The sequence below is a fragment of the Carassius gibelio genome, chromosome A12 (assembly GCF_023724105.1).
Source record: "Carassius gibelio isolate Cgi1373 ecotype wild population from Czech Republic chromosome A12, carGib1.2-hapl.c, whole genome shotgun sequence".
Classification (NCBI taxonomy): Eukaryota; Metazoa; Chordata; class Actinopteri; order Cypriniformes; family Cyprinidae; genus Carassius; species Carassius gibelio.
Genome location: NC_068382.1, coordinates 25,610,175 through 25,623,252, shown reverse-complemented (window position 1 = coordinate 25,623,252; position 13,078 = coordinate 25,610,175). Strand labels below are relative to the sequence as shown.

The following is a 13,078-nucleotide window of genomic DNA, read 5'->3' as shown; positions in this document are numbered from 1 at the left end:
ACAGAAACTTCAAATATAGTTGTGTCCAGTTTGGTGAGAGCGGTTGAGAAGCGCTGGTGTGTGTCTGGTTCTCCATCGGGAGCGCTGACGGTCAGGACTGTGTGGTGAGGTTGATTAAACACTCCTGATGGTTAAAGTGTGGTTTGAGTGGGATGTCTTCATCTTCTGAGGTCAACCGCTGTGTGTCCGTGTGAAGAGCTGGATATACATTTGTGCTCATATACGAAGGGCCTTAAAGAGGACAAATCTTGGGAAAAACTGGATTAAAATATATAAATAAATAAACTGATGACATCCTGACTGTCTAAATGAGATGAATACGTGCAGAATATGATCCCTTTACCATCTTACTCCAGTTTCTCCATCTCTCGTGACCCACCCTGGGCTCTCCTGGAGGTAAAGTAGGACGTTCACTTGTTCTTCAGGAGAAACAGAGTCTCTGGGGTCTGATGAGCTTCTGTGAGACAGAATGAGATCTGTGTGTACCGCTGTAATTACAGAAACACCTGTCCTCTGTGGGACATCAGACACGGACAGAAGTGTGTTACTCTGCAAACTATTCAACCCAGAAAAACAGATACTTCCTAAAAGTCACACACTCAGACATTACTAATAAAAAGAAAGCTAAATGTAGTCTGGAGTCAACATTCATTGGTTTTAGTTTTAGCATTCCCTGGGAATCGAACCCATGACCTTGGCATTGCTCGGGGCATGATTCACTGTTTGATCTGTTTAAGTCTTCGTTAGTGTGAGTTTAAGCTCCTCAGCTTCACATATAACGCTGAAGTCTGTTCCTCTCGGGGTTTGAGTTTCTCTTTCTCCGTGTTTCTCGTCAGCGGTGGCCTTGAGCGTGTCACGTCTGCTTTTGAATACATCAATTTCAAAGAAGGTTTCTCTGTATTCAGAGTATATCTCTTTAACTCGAACAAGAGATGTTCTTGCACAAGTATTACGCAAGTGTGTGTTGTGTTGTGGGATCATGTTTGTGTGTAGGTGTGTGTCTTTCTCTTCACTGGTGTGTAAAGCTGTAGTAGCTGAACCAGAAAGGTTCTCAGCGCACATCGTGTTCCAGACGCTGATTGTGATCCTCAGACTGTAGATTGAGGTCAGACACAGACGCTGTCTTAATAATCAATGTGTGCGCTCTGCTTCTCATCCTTCAGCTGCCCCCAAGAGTCTCACACAGACTGATACTGTTTAGTTTTGTGCTGCACAGGAAGTGATGTCATCATTGGTCTCAGTTATTTGCACTACTGTTGTGCCATTGTCAGAAATTAAGAAACAATTTTTTGATTTTCAAGGACATTTTCTACCTTTCTTTTTTTTTTCTAGCCATATACAATTTTGAGTCCATAAAATAAAATACTTTGGTCAAATTCTGTGATTCTGCTGTGATGTACAGTATGGAGTGATGTGTGATCTGTGGTTTGTCTCCTGCAGGACGGTGCATTACGAGGGTGGAGCTGTGTCCATCCACGCCAGATCCCTGTGGAGGCTGGAGACGCTGCGAGTGGCGTGAGTGAAGCAGTGTTTGTCTGTGTGTGCTGGTAATGAGTCCTGATTCACACGCTCAGAGTACTTCAGAGTACTTCAGAGTACTTCAGAGTACTTCATGAGTGCATCATTACTGAGGTCTGTGCCAATGCCACACTGGGGTCAGCCTAATTCATTAGCTCGCCTTTTTATTTCCATTCATTTGTATTATTTACAAAAGTTTGGAGTAGTTAAGATTTGTCTAAGTCTCTTCTGCCGAGGAAGGCTGTATTTATTTGATCGAAATACAGTAAAAATCTTGTGAAATTATTGTAGTTTAAAATATCTGTTTTCTGTGTGAATCTGTGTTAAAGTGTAATTTATTTCTGTGATGCTCCGCTGTATTTTCAGCATCATTCCTCCAGTCTTCAGTGTCACATGATCTTCAGAAATCAGAATAATATGATGATTGCAGTTCATTAGTTCTATTTTAAATCCACACATTTAGAAAATGTACATGACATGAAAAGACACTCTTTTCTGGTTTAACTCCACATGATCCTGTAGAGCACTGTGTACTGTGTTTGGACCCTGTGAGGTTCCCATCATGCCCCAGTGCTGATGTCATCAGGTCGGATGCGTTCCTTCTGGTTTGACCCCTCTGGCAGCGGCCGGGTTTGTGTTCCCATGAAGCCTTTAATTACACACTGCAGGACGTCAGCTCTTCTGCGTTCTGCTCTTCACAGACTAAAAATAATCCAGGACGCTGAAGTCGGAGCGTTTTATCAAAGTGGCATTTTGGGGTTAGGGCCAAATACTGGAGCAGGAGCCCAACACAGTTTACTTTCTGCTTTTGAATCGTTTCACGTTGAATCTCTGAGCTGCTGTTTGTCATGAAAGCATCATTAGAGTAGATTGTGTGCACAGTGATGCTTTACTGTTTGAAAACCACATGGATTCCTTTAGTACTGTGTGTGCCGCAGTGCATTGTGGGCGAGCTGAAGCCTGTCCTCTGGCTGTGTGCAGGTGGAGCGGCAGTCACATCCGCTGGGGTCAGCCATTTCGGCTGCGTCACGTGACCACAGGGAAGTATCTCAGCATGATGGAGGATCAAGGGCTGCTGCTGATGGACAAGGAGAAAGCAGACGTCAAATCAACGGCTTTCTGCTTCCGTTCCTCAAAAGTGAGACTGACGCCAGACGAACCTGAAACATCTCAAACACTCCTCATTAGATCAGTTCATCTGCAGATGAGAATATCAATTCAGTTCTGACTCTGACTCAGTTCCTGAATTTGAACTGAACTGGTGTTGGAGCAGCACACAGGATAAAGCCATGGCCTTATGTGCTTTTAGAATTAAAGAGAGAATAAGTGATGGCTCGCAATTGTTTTATCATTATTGACTTATTCCATGTTTTTTATGCATCAGTGATGAAAAATTCAGATTTCTAATAAATAGGGGGAAAAAATGAATTGTAATAAATAAAATATAAAAAAGGTAACTGCAACTTTTATCTCACAATTTTGAGAAAAAAGATTGCAATCACCTGTTTCAGTAATTTAATAGTTACACAGTTAGCTTCCATAATTGTGCTCATAATTATTCAGCATTTTTAAATGGGTTTATTTGAATGATTTATATTTTGATGAACTTCAGTACACTGTGTGAAGCAGTGTTTACCCATGATCCTCTGCTCGTCCTCCTGCAGGAGAAGCTGGACTTTGGTCTGAGGAAGGAGGTGGATGGGATGGGCGTCCCGGACATCAAATACGGTGACTCGGTCTGTTTCATCCAGCATGTGGACACCGGGCTCTGGCTCACGTACCAGTCTGTGGACGCCAAGTGTGCGCGGATGGGTGGAGTTCAGAGGAAGGTGAGCGTCTGACAGGATCTGAGCGTGTGTGTGTGTGTGTGTGTGTGTGTGTGTGTGTGTGCGTGTGTGTGTGTGTGTGAGAGAGAGAGTTCAGTGTGATGGATTCATTCATACGTGACGCCCGTGAGCTGCTTCTGAGAGAGATTCATTACAGACGTGTCAGTCTCTCACACCCTCTTCATTACCGCTGCAGCACACACACACACACACACACACACACGCTCACACACTCGAGTGGATGATAAATATAACGTACAGGTATGTGTGTGTGTTTTAGGCCATAATGCATCATGAGGGTCACATGGATGACGGTTTGACGCTCTCACGATCACAGCACGAGGAGTCACGCACCGCTAGAGTCATTCGCAGCACAGTTTTCCTCTTCAACCGCTTCATCAGGTAACACACACACACACACACACACACTCAAAGACACACATACACACACGGATGTTTACTATTGACTGAGCTCTTCCTGCTAATGTTTGATGAGCTGTGATTTTCACGATAACTTCATGAGTGAATGATGCAGCTGATCACAGTGACACACACACTCACTCACACACACACACACACACACACACACACTCTCACACACACACTCACACACACACACACACTCACTCTCACACACACACTCTCTCACACACACACACACACACACACACACAGAGAGTGTTTTGTCTGTTAGCGGTCCTGTGCCTCCTCTCTGAGTGCAGGGGTCTAGACACTCTGAGTAAGAAGGGGAAGACGTCCAGCCTGGATCTGCCCATCGAGTCGGTCAGTCTGAGTCTTCAGGATCTGATCGGATACTTCCAGCCGCCGGACGAACACCTGGAGCACGAGGACAAACAGAACCGGCTGCGAGCGCTCAAGAGCAGACAGAACCTCTTCCAGGAGGAGGTACTGCTCACAGAAACAGAATCAGAGCAGTTCTATAGAAGAAGCACAACTCAAGCCATGGGATTCACAACACACCGAACAAAACTCTGCTGTAGAACTGACTATGACACAATTCTCACTCAGAAACTGCTAGAAACACATCACACACTAATGGCAAGTAACACACTGCAGTAAGCTTACATTTCTGATACAGAGAAACTGAAGTAGTCCTTAAACCATATTTCAATAATCTTTTAATCTTTGTTTTTACAGTTTACAAAGAATCAGATCACACTAGTACTAGTTTACTCCGTCATCTCTCATCAGATAATCTGAGCTGCTCCACATTCATTTTTATAGTGAGCTGTTTTTATTTCTCCTGAATGTTTTTAGAGATGATGTTGATATTTCTGCTGCATGCATACGAGTTCATGTGTGTGTGTGTGTGTGTGTGTGTGTGTCTGTAGGGAATGATCAACCTGGTGCTGGAGTGTATCGATCGTCTGCATGTGTACAGCAGTGCGGCTCATTTTGCAGACGTGGCCGGTAAAGAGGCCGGAGAATCCTGGAAGTCCATCCTGAACTCCCTCTATGAGCATCTGGGTATGATCCATATTCCAGCACTTTCCATCTGCACTTATCAATAACTGATGAGATCTGCTGACTGTGGCTCCAGGAGCTCCGTACAAACACTGTGTTCACCATCACTCACTAGTGCTTAGTGTTCAGCAAAGTGCACTATTAACTCACACACTTCACATACTGTATATGTATACTGCATGCAGCTGTGATTCAGTAATAGTTCATCTGTTCCTGAACCTTTGAAGAGCTTCGTTCCTAATGAATCGTATTATTCCCGTCACGTGATCATCTGTGTGTCTGTGTAGCTGCTCTGATCAGAGGAAACAGGAAGAATTGTGCTCAGTTTTCCGGCTCTCTGGATTGGCTGATCAGTCGTCTGGAGAGGCTGGAAGCGTCGTCCGGTGTGTAGCATCATTTATTGTGATGAGTGGATCGTTATGATGTGCTGGTGTGATGATGTGTAAGTGTGTGTCTCTGTGTGTGTGTGTGTGTGTGTGTCCGCAGGGATTCTGGAGGTTCTGCACTGTGTTCTGGTGGAGAGTCCAGAAGCTCTGAACATCATTAAAGAAGGACACATCAAATCCATCATCTCACTGCTGGACAAACACGGACGCAACCACAAGGTGAGCTGAAGAATAAGCAGACAGACTCTCTTTTGATCACGTGGTGTGTGCAGAAGGGATTCACAGATTCATTTCCCTGTGCTGAAGTTCCAGTCTGGTATATCTATCAATGTCTACTTTACCTGGTTTACTCAGTTGTGTTCTTTATCTGTTCATGTTTAACACTGTCAGAGATCTTTACTGATTATATGCTGGGCCTAAAATCGCCGAATGCGAGTAAAAATCAGCGTTGGCGAGGCCATGTAACAGTGTCAGTCACCAGTTGGCAGGAACAACTTTTATGAATTATAATAATCGCAATGAAGTGATGACAACAGCCAGTTGTTAAAGAGATTATCTGTTTCTGACATAAGTGAATAAAATAATCTTTTCCGAAGACAAGATCATCGTGATCAGCTTTTCTGTCATATGTGACAAGAGCGAATCGAGTAATACTGATGTGTGTGTGATGTTCAGGTGCTGGACGTCCTGTGTTCTCTGTGTGTGTGTCACGGTGTGGCCGTTCGCTCCAATCAGCACCTGATCTGTGATAACCTGCTGCCCGGCAGAGACCTGCTGCTGCAGACACGACTCGTCAATCACGTCAGCAGGTAGGACAGTGTCCTCATCACTTCCTGTCAGCACTTCCTGTCTCCTCACACTCTCTCAGTGCCTCTCTGTGTCGCTCGTTCAGCATGAGGCCCAACATCTTCCTGGGTGTGAGTGAAGGCACCGCCCAGTACAGGAAGTGGTATTATGAGCTGATCGTGGACCATGTGGAGCCGTTCGTGACGGCCGAAGCCACTCACCTGCGGGTGGGCTGGGCGTCCACACAGGGCTATGGGCCGTATCCGGGCGGAGGAGAGGGCTGGGGCGGGAACGGTGTCGGGGACGACCTCTACTCATACGGCTTTGATGGACTACACCTGTGGGCAGGTAACAACAGAGAGATTCTTCAGTTCATATTGGTGCTCGCTGTGATGCAGTGTCTCAATCTGATGACATCTGAGATGAGTTTGTTTCTTTAGCAGATATGTAGAAATGTACCACTGCAGTCCATCAATTCAGGTCTTGAGAACACAAGAAACAATTAAGAGTCCATCATCCATAATAACACTTCCTCCAGTGAAAGAGTGTTCTGGTCTGAATCAGGAGAGAAATCTGCACAGATCAAGCAGCGTTTAAACAGCTCTAAACTAATATGTGGTAGAATCTTTTCACTGGAGGATGGTTAAGGTTATGGTTTATTTACAGTATATCAAAACAAAACTCTACAGAATGTCCCCATTTAGAGAGCTGTGTGTGTGTGTGTGTGTGTGTGTGTGTGTGTGTGTGTGTGTGTGTGTGTGTGTGATCTGATGTGAGGTATCTGCTGATGGTAGTGAAGACATCACTCATATAACAGCACATGTCAGCAGTTTTAAAGAGCTGTAGGTCCATGTGATCGGAACGCGTGCTGTGATTGGCAGGTTGTGTGGCGCGTTCGGTCAGCTCACCCAATCAGCACGTGCTGCGGGCCGAGGATGTGGTCAGCTGCTGTCTGGATCTCAGCGCTCCCAGCATCTCCTTCCGCATCAACGGCCAGCCGGTCCAGGGAATGTTTGAGAACTTCAACTCAGACGGACTCTTCTTCCCCGTCGTGTCCTTCTCCTCTGGAGTCAAGTGAGTGTCATCACCTCCAGACACGCCCACTGTGCCATCAGCCACACCCCCTGTCTGCCATTGGTCAGTCTGACAGATAAATCACATGAACTGCTGAGTCAGAACTGATAAAGTCATCATCATCCTATATGGATCATGTGATAGCACCTTTAAACTATAACCTGCTCTGATTGGTGAAAAACTTTCGTCCTCCCCAGAGTGCGCTTCCTGTTGGGTGGTCGTCATGGAGAGTTCAAGTTCCTGCCTCCATCTGGTTACGCTCCATGTTTTGAGGCTGTTTTACCTCGAGAGAAGCTGCGTGTGGAGCACAGTCAAGAATACAAACATGATCATGGGAGAACACGTGACCTCCTGGGACCCACAGTCACACTGTCACAGGCAGCCTTCACGCCAACACCGGTGGACACCAGTCAGGTACATCTACCTGTACACACACCTGAACACACACCTGTACACACACCTGAACACCCACCTGTACACACACCTGTACACACACCTGTACACACACCTGTACACACACCTGAACACACACCAGTCCGGTACACACACCTCTACACGCACCTGTACACACACCTGAACATACACCTGAACACACACCTAAACACACACCTGTACACACACTTGAACACACACCTGAACACACACCTGAACACACACCTGAACACACACCTGTACACACACCTGAACACACACCTGAACACACACTTGAACACACACCTGAACACACACCTGAACACACACCTAAACACACACCTGTACACACACCTGAACACACACCTGAACACACACCTGTACACACACTTGAACACACACCTGAACACACACCTGAACACACACCTGAACACACACCTGTTCACACATCTGTACACACACCTGTACACCCACCTGTTCACACACCTGAACACACACCTGTTCACACATCTGTACACACACCTGAACACACACCTGAACACACACCTGTTCACACATCTGTACACACACCTGAACACACACCTGTACACACACCTGTTCACACATCTGTACACACACCTGATCACACACCTGTACACACACCTGAACACACACTTGTTCACACACCTGAACACACACCTGTTCACACATCTGTACACACACCTGATCACACACCTGTACACACACCTGAACACACACTTGTTCACACACCTGAACACACACCTGTTCACACATCTGTACACACACCTGTACAACACCTGTTCACAAACCTGTACACACACCTGAACACACACCAGTCCGGTACACACACCTGTACACACACCTGTTCACACACCTGAACACACACCAGTCAGGTACACACACCTGTACACACACCTGAACACACACCTGTACACACACCAATCAGGTACACACACCTGTACACACACCTGAACACACACCAGTCAGGTACACACACTTGTACACACACCTGAACACACACCTGTACACACACCTGAACACACACCTGTTCACACATCTGTACACACACCTGTTCACACACCTGAACACACACCTGTACAGACACCTGTTCACACACCTGTACACACACCTGTTCACACACCTGAACACAAACCTGTACACACACCTGAACACACACCTGACCACACACATGAACACACACCTGTACACACACTTGAACACACACCTGAACACACACCTGAACACACACCTGAACACACACCTGTTCACACATCTGTACACACACCTGTACACCCACCTGTTCACACACCTGAACACACACCTGTTCACACATCTGTACACACACCTGAACACACACCTGTTCACACATCTGTACACACACCTGAACACACACCTGTACACACACCTGTTCACACATCTGTACACACACCTGATCACACACCTGTACACACACTTGAACACACACTTGTTCACACACCTGAACACACACCTGTTCACACATCTGTACACACACCTGATCACACACCTGTACACACACCTGAACACACACTTGTTCACACACCTGAACACACACCTGTTCACACATCTGTACACACACCTGTACAACACCTGTTCACAAACCTGTACACACACCTGAACACACACCAGTCCGGTACACACACCTGTACACACACCTGTTCACACACCTGAACACACACCAGTCAGGTACACACACCTGTACACACACCTGAACACACACCTGTACACACACCAATCAGGTACACACACCTGTACACACACCTGAACACACACCAGTCAGGTACACACACCTGTACACACACCTGAACACACACCTGTACACACACCAATCAGGTACACACACCTGTACACACACCTGAACACACACCAGTCAGGTACACACACTTGTACACACACCTGAACACACACCTGTACACACACCTGAACACACACCTGTTCACACATCTGTACACACACCTGTTCACACACCTGAACACACACCTGTACAGACACCTGTTCACACACCTGTACACACACCTGTTCACACACCTGAACACAAACCTGTACACACACCTGAACACACACCTGACCACACACATGAACACACACCTGTACACACACCTGAACACACACCTGAACACACACCTGTACACTAACCAATTGTTTGATGAGTTTGTTAATGAATAGGTTCAGACGTGACGATCACTTGTGTGTGTGTGTGTGTGTGTGTGTGTGAACATGTGTGTGGTGTGCAGATCGTGTTGCCTCCACATCTCGAGCGGATCCGGGAGAAGCTGGCAGAGAACATCCATGAGCTGTGGGTGATGAACAAGATTGAGCTGGGATGGACGTACGGAGCGGTGCGTCACACACTCATCATGTGTTCATGTCCTCTCTGCAGGACTGAAGCGTTTCCTCTCAATCACAGATACATCTGACACTTTTCTGATAGAATCAAATAACAGCTTTTCATCAGCTCACACACCCCAGTCCAGCAGAAACAGCAAGAGCAAAGTCAGCTGACACTTGATGAATGGTTTCAAGTCATGTCACATGATAAAATAATCCTAAAATATTCTTAGTTCAGTTATTGTGAATACAGTTAATGTGTGATTGATTGTTCTGACATTATCATTTAATGTTCCTCATTAATTCCCTATCAAAACTTTAAAATGAGTTTAAACTGTATTTTTGTTGAATATGTGTATGGTGGAAAGCTCTTGGTCTCCATGCACTCACACATAGTCTTTCTAACATAAACATGTTTCCCTTGATTCATGATGCAGGTGAGGGATGATAATAAACGGCAGCATCCGTGTCTGGTGGAGTTCTCCAGACTTCCTGAACAGGAGCGCAGCTACAACCTGCAGATGTCTCAGGAGACACTCAAGTTAGTTTCATCTGATGTGTCAATCGGTTTAATATCTTAGTTTACTAGTAATGATATTACATCTGCTGTAATAATTGAAGACCTTGTTTTTGTATTGACTTGTGAATGTGTTTCATGTTCGTTGGATGGTTAGCACATAACTGTGAACCTGCTGAAATCATGCTGTAGTGAATCAGATTGATCGCTGCTGTTCTTCATCAGATCATCACTGATGAATCAGAGTCAGTAGAGTCAGTAAACTCACATTGTCTTTGAGATGAATCATATTAGTCTGTCTCTATCAGCACTCCTCTTTTCTGTCGTCTTCTTTCTTTTGTGTTTCAGAAGCGTTCTAATGACTTTAATTAGTCGTGTGGTGTGTGTGTGAGTCCCTGCGGTGCGCTCGTTGTGTGTGTGATTGTGCAGGAGTCACACTGGACTGAGTCTGACTGAACGAGGTTACGCTGTGACTGATGTTTGACTCCTGTCATCTGACAGCTGACACAGTCCTGCACACAAATAAACATCTCATTACATCACATACCACCGTGATTACTGTTGTCTAGGTCATAGTGTCGTTCTGATGAAGAAGGATGAACACAGACTTCATCAGAGTTTATTTTGCTCTCAGAACTATACATGATTTTATGATTCGTTGCATTTATAGTTTTAAGCTTCGATTTCACTGCTGTGTGCGACGCATCACATCTAGGAACTGTGTTGAGTTGAGACTCACTGATGTAAATCCCAGTTTTCCCATCATGCCGTGCTCTGTGTGCTGCAGGACTCTTCTGGCGTTGGGCTGTCATGTTGGAGTGGCGGACGAACGAGCCGCTGAGAAAGTCAAAAATCTGAAGCTTTCAGCGAAGTGAGTGTGTCAATCATTATTCATGATAACACTAACATGTGCATGTGTCTGGATTTATGTTGTGTTCGGGACAGTGGTGTCGCAGCTAGTTATGCTAAGCTCTGATATCTCACTTTACACTGGTTAACTAGGTCTACCCAGCATCACCTGAACAGAATCTCTGAGTTTCCTGTGTGTCTGTTACGTGTTGATATCATGTGTGTAGTAAGTGTTAGCTGCCGGTCAGTTAGCGTGTGTTCTCCTGTCAGATATGAGCTGTCCAGCGGGTATAAACCAGCCCCAATGGACCTCAGCCACATCAAACTGGCATCTACCCAGGAGGCCATGGTGGACAAGCTGGCAGAGAACGCTCACAACGTCTGGGCACGAGACCGCATACGACAGGGCTGGACCTACGGCGTCCAGCAGGTCAGTGTGTGTGGACTGTACAGATTTCAGGTTTGAAGGATTTCATTCACTGGAATATCAAAAATACACATGAACACTAATATTTCATATATGAACAAGTTACAGTAGAAGTGTGATATAAACAGACTGATACTGAGAAATGAGACTGGACTCATCTGTACGGTCAGAGACGGACACTTAAACACACAGATGAGCGTGATGTCTCCTCACACTCATTGTCTCTGCAGGACATCAAGAACAAGAGAAACCCTCGTCTGGTTCCTTACGTTCTTCTGGACGAGAGAACCAAGAAATCTAACAAGGACAGTCTGCGGGAAGCTGTACGCACGCTGCTGGGATACGGATACAACCTGGAGGCCCCGGATCAGGACCACGGTACCTGGAGCCTAGCCTTGACTATTAGAAGCAGTACTGGAAATAAAACACAAATGAACTGAAATAAAATGTAATATTGAAAAAACTTCATCTTATTTTTTTTTTCAGCTAGTTATCATGGCAACATTTCTCATTTTCATTTAGTGTAAGTTAAAGTGCTAAAAAACTATATAATAGTGTTTTAAAAATAATTATAATAGACAAAAACACTAGATTAAAAAAAAGTATAAAAATGTAAATGAAAACAGAAAATATTGAACAAAACAAGTTAAAAAACTATAATAAATCAATGATACAAAAATAACACTCGATGAGCTCAGTTTTAAAACAGTAAAACAAAATGATTAACTGATTTAGGGTCAGTGTCTGTGACAGTGTATGTTCACCTGTGTAGGTTCACAGTGTAGGTTCTAGAGAGCGTTTGATTGGCCGGCGGCTCTGAAGTGAGAATGATGTCATCAGAATTGTTGATCTGCATTGGTGTTTTTGGCTCTGATTGCAGATATCTTCTAAATGCATTTGTCATTGTTTTGGAGCACTCTAGCTTCACACGGACAGGTCAAAGGTCATCATCCAGGGGTGGTTTGCTCACGTGTGTGTGTGTGTGTTGTGCAGCGGCCCGAGCAGACGTGTGTAATCTGTCCGCGGAGCGCTTCCGGATATTCCGAGCGGAGAAGACGTACAGCGTGAGCGGAGGGAGGTGGTACTTCGAGCTGGAGGTGGTGACGGCGGGGGAGATGCGGGTGGGCTGGGCGAGACCAGGATGTCAGCCGGACCTGGAGCTGGGCTCAGACGACCAGGCCTTCGTCTTCGATGGGTTCAAGGTGAGTGTGATGGAGGAACTCTGAGATCCGTCACAGGTGTTGAGGACAGATGGAAACTGTGGTGTGTTTCTGCAGGCTCAGCGCTGGCATCAGGGAAACGAGCACTTCGGCCGCTCCTGGCAGTCTGGAGACGTGGTGGGCTGCATGGTGGACATGAACGAACGCACCATGATCTTCACGCTCAACGGAGAGGTGCTGCTCGACGACTCCGGCTCGGAACTCGCCTTCAAAGACTTCGAGGTTTGGGAAGG

At 45.7% G+C, this 13,078-nt stretch overlaps 1 protein-coding gene across 4 annotated transcripts in view; it reads left to right on the top strand.

The window, feature by feature from the left end:
* The window catches only part of ryr2a (ryanodine receptor 2a (cardiac)), a 77,878-nt gene that overhangs the window by 26,563 nt on the left and 38,237 nt on the right, over positions 1-13,078 (top strand). For 3 of the 4 annotated variants that reach the window (XM_052612071.1, XM_052612070.1, XM_052612068.1), the window contains 19 exons: positions 1,441-1,515; positions 2,500-2,656; positions 3,183-3,347; positions 3,625-3,746; positions 4,067-4,250; positions 4,697-4,832; positions 5,117-5,212; positions 5,316-5,434; positions 5,891-6,024; positions 6,108-6,349; positions 6,883-7,075; positions 7,273-7,489; positions 9,739-9,843; positions 10,270-10,373; positions 11,137-11,220; positions 11,469-11,658; positions 11,856-12,003; positions 12,619-12,827; positions 12,903-13,077. In XM_052612071.1, coding sequence (XP_052468031.1) covers positions 1,441-1,515; positions 2,500-2,656; positions 3,183-3,347; positions 3,625-3,746; positions 4,067-4,250; positions 4,697-4,832; positions 5,117-5,212; positions 5,316-5,434; positions 5,891-6,024; positions 6,108-6,349; positions 6,883-7,075; positions 7,273-7,489; positions 9,739-9,843; positions 10,270-10,373; positions 11,137-11,220; positions 11,469-11,658; positions 11,856-12,003; positions 12,619-12,827; positions 12,903-13,077 — 2,855 coding nt within the window. The remainder of the gene's footprint in view (positions 1-1,440; positions 1,516-2,499; positions 2,657-3,182; positions 3,348-3,624; positions 3,747-4,066; positions 4,251-4,696; positions 4,833-5,116; positions 5,213-5,315; positions 5,435-5,890; positions 6,025-6,107; positions 6,350-6,882; positions 7,076-7,272; positions 7,490-9,738; positions 9,844-10,269; positions 10,374-11,136; positions 11,221-11,468; positions 11,659-11,855; positions 12,004-12,618; positions 12,828-12,902; position 13,078) is intronic. The other variant, XM_052612069.1, reaches the window with a different exon arrangement.